Genomic DNA, 23,308 nt, shown 5'->3' with positions numbered 1-23,308 from the left:
ATTGTCGAACCGAATATGAGTCTCAGCCTTCTATGATTTAAAAATCGAGGCTTGGGCTACCATTTTTATTAGAAAGGCGAAATTTCGAACATATTGTATTACAATGTACAATGTATTAATGCATTAATTTAATTGACCAATTCATTTATCTCTGTAGTGTTGAAATAATGTTAGATCCGAATTTATTGATTGCGACGAGCATTTAATCACAGTTTAGGTACTTTCAATTACCGTATACTACTACTCTTCATTTTTGTTTAGTGACCTAATTTTGACGATGATGTAAGATATAAAGTAATATTCACATAGATAGTTTCTAATATTTAATGTTAATCTCGTTGACATGAAAACGAGTGTTTACTGATATAATACATTGATGCATATTAACTTTCATCTATGCTACTCCCATGCTACATCCGATGTGTTATCAGTAGAGTTTCCAATACCAACAAACATCGTCAGGATGATAAGACTTCTTCGTAAGTGCATGCCTATTATAAGCGACTTTCTCGAAGATTAAGGATTTTAGTAATAATTCAATATTGTTCGAAGTCGGTTGGTTGAGTGACTCTTCTGCGAGACGATAGCAAAAATAGTGATCAAATATTGTACAAAAACAATCGGCTGAACAAAGAGCGACAGTTTAAATCATGACGGAGTTGAAATCCAACGCAAATCAGCAGCAGAGTCGGCAATGCGGTACCATATATCCTGCTCATCAGAATGTACACATCAACAACTCTCAGCAGAGCATTCCAGTGACTACAACGAATGCGAACAAGCCTTTAAAGAAACAAACGAGTGCGCTGGATAACATTGCTTTTCATCTTGGAATAGGAAAATCTGATAGTGATCTAGCTGATGATAGGAATCTTTATGTAACGTTATTGTGTAAGTTAGCAATCGATTCAGCCTTCATTAACAAGGCACTTTGCATTCTGAAAAGTTTAGGTTCGCATGCTTCGCTGTGTGTTGCAGCGTTTCTAACGTTGAATTTCTCACGATCTGCGAATACTCTGTTTCAAACATCGTACAATAGAACAACAGGCTACCTATGAAACATGTGCACGCTATCAAGAACAGATGAATATTTGCCGACGTCGAGTGTTATGACCTTTTCTTATCAACTATTCTTATCCGCGAAGCGCCTTATGTAGACACGCATGTTCTGGTATTAGCATGGTAATTCGGCTAACCCGCTCAGTATACATGAGTATCACCGCGTGTTTGATTTGAAATGAAATATGATCGGTGAATTGTAACTCTTTGAATTGATTTGTATCCTACTATGTGCTCCATTTATTGAAGTTAGTGAATAATTATCGCTTGTTAAAAGAGATTTTTTCACAGTTTGGTTCATTGTAATTAAAAATAATTACAATTCTTGCATGAGAATATTCGGAGCTCGCGGACGATTGATTCTATTCAATATTTTTTAGTTACTAGACCGGGTCACATGCACTCTGTTTACCTGGTAAAATTTGCACGCACTCATGTGTGAGACCAAAACTGATGATATTATGCTATTCTATCTTATGGAATATGGGTAAACGTGACAGACAAAATCGTTGACCATATTCTTATTATACTCTTGGCTTTCTTTTTGCAACCATGACTTCTAGTGAAAAATTAAAACACACATGATACTTCCTAGGGTAATGATCCATTTCGCCTTGTTTCTACCACCATTTTTGTTCAATGCGTCGGTTCAAATAGTAATGCGATAATTGGGGCATGTGATTCAAGTTTCCTTGTTCATAGCACTGGTTTGTATAGGACTCATTAATCCACATCTCCGGATCGTGAATACCGAACGAAACAATTCGCAAGTTATAAAAATAGTTTTTTTTTTAATTCATATGTTTAGTTAATTTCATTAATATAATTAATGTTTTAGTGAATTTAAATCAATTCAATTAATTAATTAAATTCAATTAATTCAGCAAATTCATTTATTCCATCTATTTCATTTAATTATTTTAATCAACCTAATTAATTTAATTAATTTAACTGTTTTAATACATTTTATTCTTTTTTCAGTTCATACATTATACTCTGTTTCTACATTTAAAAATTTTTTTATTAGCTCTGTTCAGTCATTTCTATTATTCATTTCAATTTGTTAAATTGACTCAATTTACGTCAGGGCTTGTTAATGACACCGGAAAGCAGCAGTGTCTTTCGGAGAAAGTGCATATTCTCGATGTCCGGTATATCCTTGCGGACTTTCAAGTCTGTTGCAACTCGTCGCTTCTACGATACCTTCCCTACACAGAAAAAAATATTTTGTAGTTTTAAGTTTATTTTCATGCACATATTTGGAGCATGAATAAAAATGTAAAATTAAGTTTCCCCAATACACACGATTTGACCCTTCCCTTTAGCGAACGTAAGGACATGGCCAGGTGTGCAGTGAACTGTACCTCATCGCTGTATCAGCCTCCCATGATGAGTGCGGTGGTTTTTGCTATGCTGATATGCTAAAACTGTATCCTCCCCTTAAAAATAACGTAGCATTTTCCAAGACCCCCCCACCCTTAAAAGGGGGCCGACCGATGAAGAAATCAAATGGTATTTTGTATAATTCTCTCATATACAAGTCCTTCCAAAATGTTTGACAGCTGTTATCAACATTTTCATTCTAACAGCAAAAATGCGTACAAAATAGGTCCATTTCATGCCAAATATCGTGTTGATAGGTTTGTTTTGAATGACTCTAAAACGCATACGTTCATCTAAATTACAAAATCTTGTTTGGGTGAATCAGAAGAAAAAAATTAATTCAGGTACCAAACTAAATCTTCTAATTAGTACGATGAATCTTTCTGGTCAATCTCCAGTAAAGTCTCCTTGCGCGTCGGTAACGTATCTCATACATTTGCAACAGTGTACAAAATCTATTCCGCGAATCAAAAAATTAAAGGGTTGTGTACAGGACACGACCACGGTGACATTAAAAATGCAGCTTTTTTTCAAGAGCGTGCAAATGAATTTTATCTATCACACATATCGATTCACGTTCTTGTTCACTCGCCTGTTTTCATATGTTACAATTTCCTATATACCCTCCCCATCAAAACTAGGTGATTGGCATTATTTGGCTGATCCATTTAGTAAAAATAGGCTGGTCTGTCCAGAAAATATATTCAACAGAAAAGTTCCATATTGAGAGCTGTGATGAGGAAGCCCACGCCCGCCAACGGAAATATACAGATTTTCCATGAAATATGAAATTTCATTTTCCATTTAAATTTTCAATAATGGACTAATGAACTTAAGTAAACAATCTTAAGTTTAAGTATTTTTTGATCGATTAGTGGTGGAAAAAATGAAATTATTTGATAAATTACATTGTTATGCAACGTTCGCACTACCAGTTAAAGCGGGTTTTTATGCTATCTTGGTGACATTTTTCTTGTTGCTAATTATTAAAACGTGTTATAACTCTGTAGTGTAATCATTGTATTATTAAACCAATTCTGCAGCGTTTTATGTGATATAGGTGTTTTATGTGGTAATAGGACTGACATAATTATATCTTCAGTACAGCGGTTTGTTTCATAATTTAAAACAGATTTATTTAAAAATTTAAATTAGTATACCCAACCGTTCTATTTGTTGTATACTTTAAAACGCAATTAGAACTGTGTTTTAAATACATAGGGTAGGACTGATATTCTGACTGGATAAACTGGGAAAACAATTTTAAGTCCAATAACGCTTAAGACATGGCTTGAATTTGAATCGAAAAAGAACACCCGCCTAAACTGCTGCTAAGACGGAAAGTTCTGTTTTAAAATTTTCCGTTGCGTGCAGTACGAAACAAAAGTGCTTGAAATTAGAAAACAAAAAGTTCTGCTGGAAATGTGATTGTTTCCGATGCAATTACACTCAGATTTTTCACGCAGGGGATACAGGCCGTGTAAATGAAAACTGTGTTAATTTAAAAAAAAAACGCGTTAATGAAAACCGCGTAAATTTCAAAATCCGCGTAAAAAAACCTGAGTGTATTCTACTATATAAAATACTACGCTGCTTAACAGTGCAATAACTACAGAAGCACGTTGTCAGATGCCTTACTCATAAAAAACATATAACCGAAATATGAAACATGAAAACCAATAGGCTCTACCCTACGCAGCTACAAAGCGCCGTAAACATGGATTAACAAGTTACAATGCACACGCATGCATAAAAATAAATATATTTTTTTCAAACGCAACACTCTTAAGCAGCACACACCGTATTGAATTAAATCCAAACCACCCCACCCACCCACTTTGCAAATCATTCTGTGATACCGTGCTGGTACCCGAAAAATCCGCACACGGCCACCGCTGCCGAAAATGCATAGCGTCTACCGCTTAGTGTAGTGCCTAGACGCTGCAGCCATGATCTTACCCGTTCGACATAAGAACAAAAACTGATTCAAACGGGTACGCGTCACCTCTATTTATAAACTAACCGTATATGGTTTAGTCACTTAGTAGGTGCGAGTGCGAGTGTGTACGAGATGTTGCTCGTATGGGATAAGAGCAACAACTGATTTAAACGGACATGCGTTGCTTCTATTTATGACTTTTCGTGTGTTTTTTTTTTTTTTTTTTTTTATTTTTATTAACGTGACTTTAAATTTTAATTCATTCGTCACGCCACTTTTCGTGTGTGATTGAGCGACTAACCTACCCTCTAATGACGGCTGTGTCTGAGAAATCTGCATCACGAATGGTAAGTTTCCCGTTTTTCGTGAACTTTTTAATTTTACCAATTTTTAAAAGTCGTCTTTTATTGGGGAGATATTAAATTATTACCAATATTTAAGTTAGGTGTTTCTGAATCGGTTGGTGTATGAGTGATTAAAATCCATCTAGTAATATCGGAGTTATAAGCGTGCAAACCTTACATAGTTTCGTTACATGGGAGATAGTTTAGATTTCAGAATGACACCTAGCCCCAGATAGTGGAGTAAGACATTTTTAATGTCAAAAGAACACCCGCTTCAACTGCTGCTGGGACGGTAAGTTCTGTTTTAAAATTTACCGTTGTGTGCAGTACGAAACAAAAGTGTTTGAAATTAGAAAACAAAAAGTTCTGCTGGGAATGTGATTGTTTCCGATACAGTTACACTCAGATTTTTCACGCAGGGGATACAGGCCGTGTAAATGAAAACCGCGTAATTTAAAAAAAACGCGTTAATGAAAACCGCGTAAATTTCAAAATCCGCGTAAAAAACCTAAGTGTACTCTCCTACATAAAATACTACGCTGCTGAACAGTGCAATAACTACAGAAGCACGTTGTCAGATGCCTTACTGATAAAAAACATATAACCGAAATATGAAACGTGAAAACCAATAGGCTCTTTACCCTACGCAGCTACAAAGCGCCGTAAACATGGATTAACAAGTTACAACGCACACGCATGCATAAAAATAAATATATTTTTTTTTCAAACGCAACACTCTTAAGCAGTCCACACCGTATTGAGTTCTTGTCGGCCAGTCTCACGAACACCAATGCAGCTTACTGGTTGAAAACAATCCCATTTGCTTTTGCCGTATTTGTTTATTATTTTCCACCAGCTAGTGAAGTAGTATTTGTGTCATGTGACGTGTACGCACATGAGCCGTAGAAAAGTCTATTGAATTAAATCCAAACCACCCCGCCCACCCACTTTGCAAATCATTCTGTGACACCGTGCTGGTACCCGAAAAATCCGCACACGGCCACCGCTGCCGAAAATGCATAGCGTCTACCGCTTATTGTAGTGCCCAAACGCTACAGCCATGATCTTACCCGTTCGACATAACAACAAAAACTGATTCAAATGGGTACGCGTCACCTCTATTTATAAACTAACCGTATACGGTTTAGTCACTTAGGTGCGAGTGTGTGCAAATGCCAACGTTACCGAAAATCGATAGCGCTTATTGCATCGCCTGGAGACGATGTTGCTCGTATGGGATAAGAGCAACAACTGATTTAAACGGATATGCGTTGCTTCTATATATGACTTTTCGTGTTTCATTGAGCAACTAAGCTGCCCTCTCTTGACGGCTGTGTCTGAGAAATTTGCCTCACGAATGGTAATTTTCCCGTTTTTCGTGAACTTTTTAATTTTACCAATTTCCAAAAGTCTACTTTTATTGGGGAGATATTAAATTACTACCAATATTTAAGTTAGGTGTTCCTGAATCGGTTGGTGTATGAATGATTAAAATCCATCTAGTAATATCGGAGTTATAAGCGTGCAAACCTTACATAGTTTCGTTACATGGGAGATAGTTTAGATTTTAGAATGACACCTAGCCCCAGATAGTGGAGTAAGACATTTTTAATGTCAAAAACTTACAACACGAAAAACCGCGCGAAAAATCAAAACTTGCCAGAATTTAAATTTAATTTGTTTTCTTTAAGGTTGAACGGAGAATGGGGCAAAAATCGAAAACGAAAAAAGCATTTTTTCCGCACCGTGTGTTAGATCTTCATAAAAATCAATCAGCAGCACTGTATTGCAAATTTTACCCCGAAATAGACTCACAGCAAAACAATTTTGTGTGTGTGTGTATGTGTGTGTTAACCTTCCTATCTCCCACTAGCTGGTAGTGATTTACAGAAAAAAGATATTTGCATGTATTTAAACATTCATGCAAATAACTTGGTTCACGGATTTAGGAAGGTGTTAGCTCAATTGACTTTCCGATTACCCATTTCGTGTACAGTGCCAGACATGTTCCGAGGTCATCGTTCCATCAACTAGCCCCGCCTTACTGTAATGTTTGTATCAATTGGATTGTAACATTACAGTAAAACTTTCGATTCCATTTAAGCAGGAAATCGACGCGTATTTATTATAATGGTTCAATTTCTATATATAACATAACACATGTGTACTAGAACTTACCATTTTTTCAGTTTTCTACCTTCATTCATATCTTCCATTTATGTCTCCTTTAACTCTCATCCACATTTCTTGAATTCCTGCTTATTTAAGAAAGAAAAGGGGAAATAATAATAAAGACTCCGTGTTTTCCTCAGCGCTTCCGTTTCTCCTAGTCTGGTGTCACTGCCTGTTGGACTTGTGTAAGTTGTTCCATTGGAGATCTCCAAGGAGCTGTAATTGGAGAAAGATCTGACTTCTATCCAGAAGTATCAGTTTTTCACATTAATAGATTATATATGTACACTACAAAACAATCCCGTGTATAATGCAACCATTTTTTGAACATTTATATATACATATACACACATAAACACATACACATATATACACACATGTATACATAAAACCGATTTAATCCACCCATCAGTGGGATGAGACACCTCTCATACATATAACTGTTGTATTATTCATTAATTTGCCAAACGCACGCAAAGCTGGCAAGCAACTATATGTGAGACAAGCACAGCCTCGAGTCCTGCACGTATAACACGTATAATAAACTGAATAAATTAAAAAACAATAACAAAACAAACCAAAAATCAAAACAATTATGAAACAAAAAAAAGTTATTCATAAAATGGATAGAATGATTCATATCAATCAAATTAATAAAACAAATCAAATTAGCTCAAATGAAAATCAGACAATATTAAAAAAGTTATGAAATTAAGAGAGTAAACTAAATTGTTTCAAGCTAACTAACTGTCATCCAATAACTAAAAGAACTGACTAAACCGAATTAATAAAACGAAGAAACTGAACAATATAACTGGGAAAAACTAACAATTTAATAAAATGATTAAAACAAATGAAACAACATGAATAAAACAATAAAAAAATTATTGAATTAATAAGATAAATAATATGAATAATGTGGATAACACTAACCGCCATGTTTGAAAAATGCAAAAACAACCAAGTCCATTGCAGCCGCCAGAAAATTTGTCGTCTAAGTATTGAAATTGCCTTTAAATCGCATTCGCAAATAGCATTTGTTCCTAGGGGCAATTAGCACAGACGAGTTGAGTCAAACGTCAAACTATTAAAATCGCCTGACGATCTTAGTCCGCATTTTTTTTGACCGGGTACTGACTCCATTCAGATATCCGAACCGGTTCCGGAATGAGTTTAACTGGGAATCAGTGAAATCGTTGCATCAACTAGTCAAGTTCAGATGCCGCTGTCGATGCTAAGTGGGAACATTTTTTTGGTAGCTCGCGCACATACATAGTAAAATAATTGTGATGTGACGATAAAATCACTACGTCAAATTACACTATTCCAACGATACTTTTGCCTACCAACACATAACACAACAGGAGAAACGACCTACCGAGCGATTAACTTCGATTTCCTATCAAATATATTACATTTCACTGCAAAATTTTGCAAACTATGGGAGGAACACAAAATCACTTCCGAGAGATTCGGCAGTGCTGCCACTTCCTTCCTCACAGCAAAACAATTTTGTCACACGAAAATATGCTCACACCGTATCTACCATAATTTGGTTCTTGCAGTGGCTAACAAAAACAACATTTAACCATCTTATAAAATGATAGTTTTCCTTCGTTTTCGTAAGCAATTATCAACAAATTTAAAGGTGATATGTTGTTTAAAAGTTATTTTCTTACCAAAATTTGCAAAAAATATATCCACTATGAGAGAAGAAAATGGAATCAGTAACACTTTACTTCTAGCGTTATCTGTGAACGTTTTCAACGTAGAATTGCCAATTGATTTTTATGAAGATCTAACCAAGGTGTCTAGAGTTCTAAGGTGATTCGTCTTTTGCAGTAACTAGGTGAGGAGTGAGGTAAGCTTGCAGCAGACTGCGGGGGAAAAATGACAACCAACAACTTTGATTACCCACTGAAATCCAAGCAAGCAAATGGAGAGATCTAGTAAACAATGTTGTTAGCTGTCGTTTCTAAAACCAACATGGCTGATCGGCGTTTTTGAGGATCGTATAACATGAGAATAAAAAATCCTTGGATCTAACACACGGTGTGGAAAAAACTGGGATAGCAAATGCCTACTACGTATAGAGTTCTATGCAAATTATTTCACTCACACTACTTGGGGGTTTGTTTTCCTCCAGCTGTTATATTATATAAAACTGTCAGCCAATTTAAACATTTGAATTACCTCTCGTAAAGTATTTATAATGGTGTTGAAATGCTCTATGTCGCTGTACAACTTATTCGTGAGACGTACAATTCCGGTTGGCCATAATCCATCATGAAAATAATCCGACCGAAAAGTTATTTCGATTTGTTTTCCTCTATCTGTGACAGGTGGAGGAAAACAAACCGTTGAACACACTAATACATAACAGACACACTCTATAAATTTTTACGGCATTCGGTTAAGCCGTTTGGGAGCAATGCAGTATATATAGGTGTAACAGAACACACGGTTTACTAGTATTGGCAAACAAAAATATATAAACAATCCAGAAGCACATCGGGTCGACGTCATAGCGTTCACACGATTCAATGGGAGCGGAACGAACGGTATGACGAAAGGAAGTCGATTTATTCTGTGATCACTCACACCACTCATGTAAGATTCATCTTACGAATACCAAAGAGCCCTTTTCGCCATACCTGTGTATACCATATTGGTTTGGGAGTCCATAAATTACATACATACAAACATTGACTTACACACCCAGTCAAAAAGGGCAAGTTACTAACTAACGGGGGGCTATTTGCCAACTCGGATGCGCTAATTGCCGCTAATTTGCCAGCAAATTGCTGGTAATTAGGGGGCAATTTCAAATGCAACATTTGGGCGATTTGCCGCCGTCATTTTTTGCCGCTCTACCCGCCCTTAAATCGCCCAGTGAACGCGCCATTTAATTGCCTTTAAATGCCTAATATGAAAATTACAAATAATACTTATTTTCGGATTCATTATCTACTCACATTAACTTATCAGTACACTAGGTAATCACCACCAAACTATAGGAAGAATCAATGGTAAAAATGGTATTGTACACCAAAACTTACCCCAATCTGATTTTCATTAAGATTTTAGGTCAGATATCTTGTTCCACTATACTTACACACGATTCCACAATTTCCCACATTCGTTGGCTAAATGAAGTGCACTAGACAAATAAAATACAAGGGAGAACACGCCAATTGTTAAAAAACATGAAGCTTAAGCCAAACGTGAACCGCCATGTTTGAAAAACGCAAAAAACAACCAAGTCCATTTCAGCCGCCAGAAAATTTCTCTAAGTGTTGAAATTGCCTTTAAATCGCATTCGCAAATTGAATTTGTTCCCAGGGGCAATTAGCACAGGCGAATTGAGTCAAACGTCAAACTGTTTAAATCGCCTGATCATGATCGTCCGCATTTTTTTTACCGGGCATATATAGATAGATAAGGTTTTTACACATCATCATTTCCTGTTCCTCCTAAATCAAACTAAACCTTCATGAGATGGTGTAAACACATGAAACTCTCCGGATCACACGAGGAAAGAATATATCCGGCTCATTGGGAAGTGTCAGCGTTGCATCATATACAGCCGATCCTTCTCTCTGATAGGCCTAACAGAATCTCCTAAGTAGTCTAAAATATGGAGGGGTTTAACATTGATACTGATCGGGTCTCGGGTTGAAACTTTATCCATGGAAAGTATTTTTATAACCACCAGAAGACTGATAGTCTGCGTAAGCAAATGCGTGTGTATTTTGATTACGCTAAGCGATAATAATATATGTAGACACCCGTTTTCGCACCGGTCGTTGGTAAATAGGTTTGCTGGTTGATCATTGTGGCGGATATGCACACTTTGTTGTATTTTCCACCCTGTAATCGCAGGAGCGAGGGGAGGGTCGATATTTCGGATAATTATTGGCACTCCGATGCTGTCATGATGTTCTCTATATCATCTGCATGTGAGGTATGCCATGATGTTCTGGGTAGACGGTTATCAAAAAGGGTATGCATCGAAGACTCGTGAAGCAATGTCATATTGTAGATACAGGGATAGATCGCTGAGGTTCTACTGTGAAGGAGAGGGGGGGAAATGTATTAAACTTGGACATCAATAGTTTTCAAAAAGTGATATATATATATATATATATATATATATATATATATATATATATATATATATATATATATATATATATATATATATATATATATATATATATATATATATACACTCAAGTTTTTTACGCGGTTTTTTACGCGGATTTTGAAATGTATGCGGTTTTCATTTACGCGGATTTTGAAATGTACGCGGTTTTCATTTACGCGGTTTTTGAAATTTACGCGGTTTTCATTTACGCGGTTTTTGAAATTTACGCGGTATCCATCAATAAGGTTCCCTTTATCGCGGATTCTTAAATTTAAGTGGTCTTCATTTACGCGGATTTTGAAATTTACGCGGTTTTCATTTACGCGGATTTTGAAATTTACGCGGTTTTCATTTACGCGGATTTTGTAATTTACGCGGTTTTCATTTACGCGGCTCGTATCCCCCGCGTAAAAAAAACCTGAGTGTATATATATTTATATATATATATATATATATATATATATATATATATATATATATATATATATATATATATATATATATATATATATATATATATATATATATATATATATATATATATATATATATATATATATATATATATATATATATATATATATATATATATATATTGTCTTCTTCCGGTAACATGATGCTGCCATTTGCATTACTGCGTTCTGATCAGCAATACACGGCTATGTTAAAAAACTGTACAATAAAGTTAATTTAAAATTCACTGTTTATACCATTTAATAGTCCGATTATTTCGAGAATTTTTTTATTGCTCAATAAAATGGTGAATCGACATCTTGTTGAATGGGATTTATAACATAAGTATTGTCACTTTAACAAAAGCACTGTTTTGAGCGACTTAGTGGAATGTTATATTAAACACTTTAACCGTTGTCTTCCGTTTTAATTCCACTATGATGAACAAAATGCAAAATTGCACTTTTCTGTTACAGATACGTATTTCGGCTACGACTTGCAGCCTTCTTCAGTGTATTGTATCAGAATACAGATTTCTGATACAATACACTGAAGAAGGCTGCAAGTCGTAGCCGAAATACGTATCTGTAACAGAAAAGTGCAATTTTGCATTTTGTTCATCATAGTGGAATTAAAACGGAAGACAACGGTTAAAGTGTTTAATAAGTATTGTATCAAATAAAATAATTTTTTCGAGCAATTTCATCACAAGATGGCGGCTCTGCAGCATTTTCACCTCATGCGCTTTTTTTTCGAAGAGGTCCACGGTCGGAAATCTACACCCAAAACAATTTCCCAATGCAAAAAAGGCATTACATCCTTTCGTACATATTCCGAATTAGAATCATGCTTTCTTCGCATTGTAGACCAAGCATAGCTACTCCATTATACCAACACCGCTTGATTCATGATGAAATAAATTGATAGAGAATACACGCTACCATATTATCTGCCCGCATGTAAAAGTATTAGTTGGTTTTGCTTGCTGAGTCTGCCAAAAAGGTGGTGTATTCTATACATGAATATCTCTGTGGTGTTTGTAAGAACTTCTGTCTTCATACACAGTTACGCTTTTTTGTCTGCGAACAACTAAATTCCAACCACACTAAACGCGGGAACAGTTTACGTTCACGAGAGTGTGTGATATACGCGTTGTTATTTTCCCATAGCGAATGGTATTTGCAGTAAAATCATCGCTCTCTCATTCTGTGCTTCAGAGAAGAGTGGAAAAAAATGATTTGTGCTCAGATTGATTTACGATGATCGTTGCCCAGGGCGATGATGTGCGCTAGATTCGCATGTTAGGGAAATAATATAAACTGAAATTAACTGCCAGTGTCACTGCTACTCAAAAGTGCAAAACCATGTCATCACTGCCCTTATAGTTTACGATACTTTAAATTTAGATACTTTTACTGCAAAATACTGATATGATATCACCTGAAAGTACTGTTGATATGAGGAATGCCAGAAATGATTGGCGGACGGCTTCTATCCGACAAAATTTAATGTTGAATTAACTTGTTAACCCAATGTTCCCATATAGGTAACTTACTCCTGCGTATAGTGCGCTTAAATAATCATTATTTATGAACCTATCTAGTGGCAAGAACTCGCATATCGCTGGTAAATTTAGGGTTTAGAGAACGCCGAAAGCTCAACATATTATCAAAACAAAATCATCACCCACACCCCACCAATTTGATGACGCTATAAACTGTTCTCTCCAATATGCAGCATGTGATCAGTAGAAAGGCGAAATGGAAACTGGTCCTTGAGCGTGTATTCATATTTTCAGAGCACACATGTATCCGAGTGGAGATGTCCTTTACATGTGTATTAGTGCGCAGTCATTTTAATACTAACGCTCCGATATCGTTAAATTCACTAATACCTTCTCAACTGTGGGTTTGTGTAAGTTTCTGTGGTGTAATCGCCTTAATGCATTTTTGTCCCGGACCAATATCGCTTTATATGCATTATACCAGTTACAATGCAAAATTCTCATTAGAATCATGCTTATTCGCATGTAATTCATGCGGTTCGCGTTTTGGGTGTATCTCCCGTGATTTTTGACCTAGCGCCAAAAACTAAAGTTTTTCCGATTCCTTATGTCAATAGCGATGTACATAGGATTTTTTTTTCGATATTTTGATTTTAAGCGAAATGGCGCAGTTTTGAGTGAAAAAGCGTAGAGAATGTCATAAAAATCTACACAAAATCGTTAATCAATAAAAAGGTAAGCAATACAAAATTTAATCCTGCGTACGTGACTAGAAAAATCAATTTTGAATATACTGTGAAAATTTTAAAGCGATCAAAAATCATTTGCTCGAGTTACATTTCCGGCCAGTGGTTTTGAGAAAAACGCGGTTTAAGTTTGCAGTACACATGGGTTATACATAAGAAGCGTTGCGGCAAAATTGAAAATTATATTTTTGAATTGTTTTCGTTCTCCATGTTTTGGGATATCATTTTTTACATCCTAAAGCACATTTTAGACTAATAAATAAAAAATCGATTGTTTTAAAATTGTACTGTGGAGTAACCTCTTAAACAATTTATTATTTAAGATCCATAATTGACTAAAACGTTATTTTGCTAATGATGGTGCATACTATCGAGAACGTTATAGGGTTGTATTGTTAGGCGCTAGCCACTTCAAGGGCTTGAAGAGCTTCTCTAACATTACACTTAGTAGTTTGTCAGTTCAGCCAAATCTGACTGTTCCAAATTAAATCAAATGCTTATAGAAAAAGAGTGGAAGCTTACATCTTTTGAAAAGTTTGTATCAGTTGCTGTTCTGCAACACATGAAAAATGCCATAAAAATTATTTATTTGCTTCAGATAATTATGTCGTCCATGGAATGGAAATCTGATATTTTAGCCTGGTGGGGCTTATTATAATATCCTACCCAGCTAGTCTACTAACCATGCATATAGAATTTGGCAGACCTACTTTGCTGAAAATGAAGTAATTCAAATTATCAGCACGATTATCCAATCATGCCTGAAATACCAAAAGTCCAGTAATTTTAATTATTAAAAATTATAATTAGTTACTTCTTATAGTCTGCTATCTGTCTGATAATGAATTGACAATTATAAGGCCAACGCAGAGTACTGTGTTGCCAGGTCCCAACTAATAGATTCCCTTCGGGACCGAGGTAGATCACCCTATGCGCCAGTTCGGGACGTCTTATATTTTTCTTATGTATATATATATATATATATATATATATATATATATATATATATATATATATATATATATATATATATATATATATATATATATATATATATATATATATATATATATATATATATATATATATATATATATATATACATATACATAAGGACAGGACACGACCACGGTGACATTAAAAATGCAGCTTTTTTCAAGAGCGTGCAAATGAATTTTATCTATCACACATATCGATTCACGTTCTTGTTCACTCGCCTGTTTTCATATGTTACAATTTCCTATATACCCTCCCCATCAAAACATAATTTATTGAAGGTCTTTTAACGGTAATCTATTAATTAATCAAGTATCTCACTAGGTGATTGGCATTATTTGGCTGATCCATTTAGTAAAAATAGGCTGGTCTGTCCAGAAAATATATTCAACAGAAAAGTTCCATATTGAGAGCTGTGATGAGGAAGCCCACGACCGCCAACGGAAATATACAGATTTTCCATGAAATATGAAATTTCATTTTCCATTTAAATTTTCAATAATGGACTAATGAACTTAAGTAAACAATCTTAAGTTTAAGTATTTTTTGATCGATTAGTGGTGGAAAAAATGAAATTATTTGATAAATTACATTGTTATGCAACGTTCGCACTACCAGTTAAAGCGGGTTTTTATGCTATCTTGGTGACATTTTTCTTGTTGCTAATTATTAAAACGTGTTATAACTCTGTAGTGTAATCATTGTATTATTAAACCAATTCTGCAGCGTTTTATGTGATATAGGTGTTTTATGTGGTAATAGGACTGACATAATTATATCTTCAGTACAGCGGTTTGTTTCATAATTTAAAACAGATTTATTTAAAAATTTAAATTAGTATACCCAATTGTTCTATTTGTTGTATACTTTAAAACGCAATTAGAACTGTGTTTTAAATACATAGGGTAGGACTGATATTCTGACTGGATAAACTGGGAAAACAATTTTAAGTCCAATAACGCTTAAGACATGGCTTGAATTTGAATCGAAAAAGAACACCCGCCTAAACTGCTGCTAAGACGGAAAGTTCTGTTTTAAAATTTTCCGTTGCGTGCAGTACGAAACAAAAGTGTTTGAAATTAGAAAACAAAAAGTTCTGCTGGAAATGTGATTGTTTCCGATGCAATTACACTCAGATTTTTCACGCAGGGGATACAGGCCGTGTAAATGAAAACCTCGTTAATTTAAAAAAAAACGCGTTAATGAAAACCGCGTAAATTTCAAAATCCGCGTAAAAAAACCTGAGTGTATTCTACTATATAAAATACTACGCTGCTTAACAGTGCAATAACTACAGAAGCACGTTGTCAGATGCCTTACTCATAAAAAAACATATAACCGAAATATGAAACATGAAAACCAATAGGCTCTACCCTACGCAGCTACAAAGCGCCGTAAACATGGATTAACAAGTTACAATGCACACGCATGCATAAAAATAAATATATTTTTTTCAAACGCAACACTCTTAAGCAGCACACACCGTATTGAGTTCTTGTCGGCCAGTCTCACGAACACCAATGCAGCTTACTGGTAGAAAACAATCCCATTTGCTTTTGCCGTCTTTGTTTATTATTTTCCACCAGCTAGTGAAGTAGTATTTGTGTCATGTGACGTGTACGCACATGAGCCGTAGAAAAGTCTATTGAATTAAATCCAAACCACCCCGCCCACCCACTTTGCAAATCATTCTGTGACACCGTGCTGGTACCCGAAAAATCCGCACACGGCCACCGCTGCCGAAAATGCATAGCGTCTACCGCTTATTGTAGTGCCCAAACGCTACAGCCATGATCTTACCCGTTCGACATAACAACAAAAACTGATTCAAATGGGTACGCGTCACCTCTATTTATAAACTAACCGTATACGGTTTAGTCACTTAGGTGCGAGTGTGTGCAAATGCCAACGTTACCGAAAATCGATAGCGCTTATTGCATCGCCTGGAGACGATGTTGCTCGTATGGGATAAGAGCTACAACTGATTTAAACGGATATGCGTTGCTTCTATTTATGACTTTTCGTGTTTCATTGAGCAACTAAGCTGCCCTCTCTTGACGGCTGTGTCTGAGAAATCTGCCTCACGAATGGTAATTTTCCCGTTTTTCGTGAACTTTTTAATTTTACCAATTTCCAAAAGTCTACTTTTATTGGGGAGATATTAAATTATTACCAATATTTAAGTTAGGTGTTTCTGAATCGGTTGGTGTATGAATGATTAAAATCCATCTAGTAATATCGGAGTTATAATCGTGCAAACCTTACATAGTTTCGTTACATGGGAGATAGTTTAGATTTTAGAATGACACCTAGCCCCAGATAGTGGAGTAAGACATTTTTAATGTCAAAAACTTACAACATGAAAAACCGCGCGAAAAATCAAAACTTGCCAGAATTTAAATTTAATTTGTTTTCTTTAAGGTTGAACGGAGAATGGGGCAAAAATCGAAAACGAAAAAAGCATTTTTTCCGCACCGTGTGTTAGATCTTCATAAAAATCAATCAGCAGCACTGTATTGCAAATTTTACCCCCAAATAGACTCACAGCAAAACAATTTTGTCACACGAAAATATGCTCACACCGTATCTACCATAATTTGGTTCTTGCAGTGGCTAACAAAAACAACATTTAACCATCTTATAAAATGATAGTTTTCCTTCGTTTTCGTAAGCAATTATCAACAAATTTAAAGATGATATGTTGTTTAAAAGTTATTTTCTTACCAAAATTTGCAAAAAATATATCCACTATGAGAGAAGAAAATGGAATCAGTAACACTTTACTTCTAGCGTTATCTGTGAACGTTTTCAACGTAGAATTGCCAATTGATTTTTATGAATATCTAACCAAGGTGTCTAGAGTTCTAAGGTGATTCGTCTTTTGCAGTAACTAGGTGAGGAGTGAGGTAAGCTTGCAGCAGACTGCGGGGGAAAAATGACAACCAACAACTTTGATTACCCACTGAAATCCAAGCAAGCAAATGGAGAGATCTAGTAAACAATGTTGTTAGCTGTCGTTTCTAAAACCAACATGGCTGATCGGCGTTTTTGAGGATCGTATAACATGAGAATAAAAAATCCTTGGATCTAACACACGGTGTGGAAAAAACTGGGATAGCAAATGCCTACTACGTATAGAGTTCTATGCAAATTATTTCACTCACACTACTTGGGGGTTTGTTTTCCTCCAGCTGTCATATTATATAAAACTGTCAGCCAATTTAAACATTTGAATTAGCTCTCGTAAAGTATTTATAATGGTGTTGAAATGCTCTATGTCGCTGTACAACTTATTCGTGAGACGTACAATTCCGGTTGGCCATAATCCATCATGAAAATAATCCGACCGAAAAGTTATTTTCGATTTGTTTTCCTCTATCTGTGACAGGTGGAGGAAAACAAACCGTTCAACACACTAATACATAACAGACACACTCTATAAATTTTTACGGCATTCGGTTAAGCCGTTTGGGAGCAATGCAGTATATATAGGTGTAACAGAACACACGGTTTACTAGTATTGGCAAACAAAAATATATAAACAATCCAGAAGCACATCGGGTCGACGTCATAGCGTTCACACGATTCAATGGGAGCGGAACGAACGGTATGACGAAAGGAAGTCGATTTATTCTGTGATCACTCACACCACTCATGTAAGATTCATCTTACGAATACCAAAGAGCCCTTTTCGCCATACCTGTGTATACCATATTGGTTTGGGAGTCCATAAATTACATACATACAAACATTGACTTACACACCCAGTCAAAAAGGGCAAGTTACTAACTAACGGGGGGCTATTTGCCAACTCGGATGCGCTAATTGCCGCTAATTTGCCAGCAAATTGCTGGTAATTAGGGGGCAATTTCAAATGCAACATTTGGGCGATTTGCCGCCGTCATTTTTACACACGCATTTGCTTACGCAGACTATCAGTCTTCTGGTGGTTATAAAAATACTTTCCATGGATAAAGTTTCAACCCGAGACCCGATCAGTATCAATGTTAAACCCCTCCATATTTTAGACTACTTAGGAGATTCTGTTAGGCCTATCAGAGAGAAGGATCGGCTGTATATGATGCAACGCTGACACTTCCCAATGAGCCGGATATATTCTTTCCTCGTGTGATCCGGAGAGTTTCATGTATTTACACCATCTCATGAAGGTTTAGTTTGATTTAGGAGGAACAGGAAATGATGATGTGTAAAAACCTTATCTATCTATCTATCTATATATGCCCGGTAAAAAAAATGCGGACGATCATGATCAGGCGATTTAAACAGTTTGACGTTTGACTCAATTCGCCTGTGCTAATTGCCCCTGGCAACAAATTCAATTTGCGAATGCGATTTAAAGGCAATTTCAACACTTAGAGAAATTTTCTGGCGGCTGAAATGGACTTGGTTGTTTTTTGCGTTTTTCAAACATGGCGGTTCACGTTTGGCTTAAGCTTCATGTTTTTTAACAATTGGCGTGTTCTCCCTTGTATTTTATTTGTCTAGTGCACTTCATTTAGCCAACGAATGTGGGAAATTGTGGAATCGTGTGTAAGTATAGTGGAACAAGATATCTGACCTAAAATCTTAATGAAAATCAGATTGGGGTAAGTTTTGGTGTACAATACCATTTTTACCATTGATTCTTCCTATAGTTTGGTGGTGATTACCTAGTGTACTGATAAGTTTATGTGAGTAGATAATGAATCCGAAAATAAGTATTATTTGTAATTTTCATATTAGGCATTTAAAGGCAATTAAATGGCGCGTTCACTGGGCGATTTAAGGGCGGGTAGAGCGGCAAAAAATGACGGTGGCAAATCGCCCAAATGTTGCATTTGAAATTGCCCCCTAATTACCAGCAATTTGCTGGCAAATTAGCGGCAATTAGCGCATCCGAGTTGGCAAATAGCCCCCCGTTAGTTAGTAACTTGCCCTTTTTGACTGGGTGTGTAAGTCAATGTTTGTATGTATGTAATTTATGGACTCCCAAACCAATATGGTATACACAGGTATGGCGAAAAGGGCTCTTTGGTATTCGTAAGATGAATCTTACATGAGTGGTGTGAGTGATCACAGAATAAATCGACTTCCTTTCGTCATACCGTTCGTTCCGCTCCCATTGAATCGTGTGAACGCTATGACGTCGACCCGATGTGCTTCTGGATTGTTTATATATTTTTGTTTGCCAATACTAGTAAACCGTGTGTTCTGTTACACCTATATATACTGCATTGCTCCCAAACGGCTTAACCGAATGCCGTAAAAATTTATAGAGTGTGTCTGTTATGTATTAGTGTGTTGAACGGTTTGTTTTCCTCCACCTGTCACAGATAGAGGAAAACAAATCGAAAATAACTTTTCGGTCGGATTATTTTCATGATGGATTATGGCCAACCGAAATTGTACGTCTCACGAATAAGTTGTACAGCGACATAGAGCATTTCAACACCATTATAAATACTTTACGAGAGCTAATTCAAATGTTTAAATTGGCTGACAGTTTTATATAATATGACAGCTGGAGGAAAACAAACCCCCAAGTAGTGTGAGTGAAATAATTTGCATAGAACTCTATACGTAGTAGGCATTTGCTATCCCAGTTTTTTCCACACCGTGTGTTAGATCCAAGGATTTTTTATTCTCATGTTATACGATCCTCAAAAACGCCGATCAGCCATGTTGGTTTTAGAAACGACAGCTAACAACATTGTTTACTAGATCTCTCCATTTGCTTGCTTGGATTTCAGTGGGTAATCAAAGTTGTTGGTTGTCATTTTTCCCCCGCAGTCTGCTGCAAGCTTACCTCACTCCTCACCTAGTTACTGCAAAAGACGAATCACCTTAGAACTCTAGACACCTTGGTTAGATCTTCATAAAAATCAATTGGCAATTCTACGTTGAAAACGTTCACAGATAACGCTAGAAGTAAAGTGTTACTGATTCCATTTTCTTCTCTCATAGTGGATATATTTTTTGCAAATTTTGGCAAGAAAATAACTTTTAAACAACATATCACCTTTAAATTTGTTGATAATTGCTTACGAAAACGAAGGAAAACTATCATTTTATAAGATGGTTAAATGTTGTTTTTGTTAGCCACTGCAAGAACCAAATTATGGTAGATACGGTGTGAGCATATTTTCGTGTGACAAAATTGTTTTGCTGTGAGTCTATTTGGGGGTAAAATTTGCAATACAGTGCTGCTGATTGATTTTTATGAAGATCTAACACACGGTGCGGAAAAAATGCTTTTTTCGTTTTCGATTTTTGCCCCATTCTCCGTTCAACCTTAAAGAAAACAAATTAAATTTAAATTCTCGCAAGATTTAATTTTTCGCGCTGTTTTTCATGTTGTAAGTTTTTGACATTAAAAATGTCTTACTCCACTATCTGGGGCTAGGTGTCATTCTAAAATCTAAACTATCTCCCATGTAACGAAACTATGTAAGGTTTGCACGCTTATAACTCCGATATTACTAGATGGATTTTAATCATTCATACACCAACCGATTCAGAAACACCTAACTTAAATATTGGTAATAATTTAATATCTCCCCAATAAACGTAGACTTTTGGAAATTGGTAAAATTAAAAAGTTCACGAAAAACGGGAAAATTACCATTCGTGAGGTAGATTTCTCAGACACAGCCGTCAAGAGAGGGCAGCTTAGTTGCTCAATGAAACACGAAAAGTCATAAATAGAAGCAACGCATATCCGTTTAAATCAGTTGTTGCTCTTATCCCATACGAGCAACATCGTCTCCAGGCGATGCAATAAGCGCTATCGATTTTCGGTAACGTTGGCATTTGCACACACTCGCACCTAAGTGACTAAACCGTATACGGTTAGTTTATAAATAGAGGTGACGCGTACCCATTTGAATCAGTTTTTGTTGTTATGTCGAACGGGTAAGATCATGGCTGTAGCGTTTGGGCACTACAATAAGCGGTAGACGCTATGCATTTTCGGCAGCGGTGGCCGTGTGCGGATTTTTCGGGTACCAGCACGGTGTCACAGAATGATTTGCAAAGTGGGTGGGCGGGGTGGTTTGGATTTAATTCAATAGACTTTTCTACGGCTCATGTGCGTACACGTCACATGACACAAATACTACTTCACTAGCTGGTGGAAAATAATAAACAAAGACGGCAAAAGCAAATGGGATTGTTTTCAACCAGTACGCTGCATTGGTGTTCGTGAGACTGGCCGACAAGAACTCAATACGGTGTATGCTGCTTAAGAGTGTTGCGTTTGAAAAAAAATATATTTATTTTTATGCATGCGTGTGCGTTGTAACTTGTTAATCCATGTTTACGGCGCTTTGTAGCTGCGTAGGGTAAAGAGCCTATTGGTTTTCACGTTTCATATTTCGGTTATATGTTTTTTATCAGTAAGGCATCTGACAACGTGCTTCTGTAGTTATTGCACTGTTCAGCAGCGTAGTATTTTATGTAGGAGAGTACACTTAGGTTTTTTACGCGGATTTTGAAATTTACGCGGTTTTCATTAACGCGTTTTTTTTAAATTACGCGGTTTTCATTTACACGGCCTGTATCCCCTGCGTGAAAAATCTGAGTGTAACTGTATCGGAAACAATCACATTCCCAGCAGAACTTTTTGTTTTCTAATTTCAAACACTTTTGTTTCGTACTGCACACAACGGTAAATTTTAAAACAGAACTTACCGTCCCAGCAGCAGTTTAGGCGGGTGTTCTTTTGACATTAAAAATGTCTTACTCCACTATCTGGGGCTAGGTGTCATTCTAAAATCTAAACTATCTCCCATGTAACTAAACTATGTAAGGTTGTACGCTTATAACTCCGATATTACTAGATGGATTTTAATCACTCATACACCAACCGATTCAGAAACACCTAACTTAAATATTGGTAATAATTTAATATCTCCCCAATAAAAGACGACTTTTAAAAATTGGTAAAATTAAAAAGTTCACGAAAAACGGGAAACTTACCATTCGTGATGCAGATTTCTCAGACACAGCCGTCATTAGAGGGTAGGTTAGTCGCTCAATCACACACGAAAAGTCATAAATAGAAGCAACGCATGTCCGTTTAAATCAGTTGTTGCTCTTATCCCATACGAGCAACATCTCGTACACACTCGCACTCGCACCTACTAAGTGACTAAACCATATACGGTTAGTTTATAAATAGAGGTGACGCGTACCCGTTTGAATCAGTTTTTGTTCTTATGTCGAACGGGTAAGATCATGGCTGCAGCGTCTAGGCACTACACTAAGCGGTAGACGCTATGCATTTTCGGCAGCGGTGGCCGTGTGCGGATTTTTCGGGTACCAGCACGGTATCACAGAATGATTTGCAAAGTGGGTGGGTGGGGTGGTTTGGATTTAATTCAATACGGTGTGTGCTGCTTAAGAGTGTTGCGTTTGAAAAAAATATATTTATTTTTATGCATGCGTGTGCATTGTAACTTGTTAATCCATGTTTACGGCGCTTTGTAGCTGCGTAGGGTAGAGCCTATTGGTTTTCATGTTTCATATTTCGGTTATATGTTTTTTATGAGTAAGGCATCTGACAAC

At 36.2% G+C, this 23,308-nt stretch overlaps 1 protein-coding gene across 1 annotated transcript in view; it reads left to right on the top strand.

Moving 5' to 3' along the window:
- Positions 1-544: 544 nt before the first annotated feature.
- The window catches only part of LOC131686702 (lysosome membrane protein 2), a 103,637-nt gene continuing 80,873 nt past the window's right edge, over positions 545-23,308 (top strand). The window contains exon 1 of the mRNA XM_058970616.1: positions 545-891. Within this exon, the coding sequence (XP_058826599.1) occupies positions 651-891 (241 nt within the window). The 5' untranslated portion in view covers positions 545-650. The remainder of the gene's footprint in view (positions 892-23,308) is intronic.

Source organism: Topomyia yanbarensis, chromosome 3, assembly GCF_030247195.1.
Source record: "Topomyia yanbarensis strain Yona2022 chromosome 3, ASM3024719v1, whole genome shotgun sequence".
Lineage (NCBI taxonomy): Eukaryota > Metazoa > Arthropoda > Insecta > Diptera > Culicidae > Topomyia > Topomyia yanbarensis.
The sequence above is the reverse complement of the archived record's forward strand: the minus strand, read 5'-3'. Positions and strand labels throughout refer to the sequence as shown.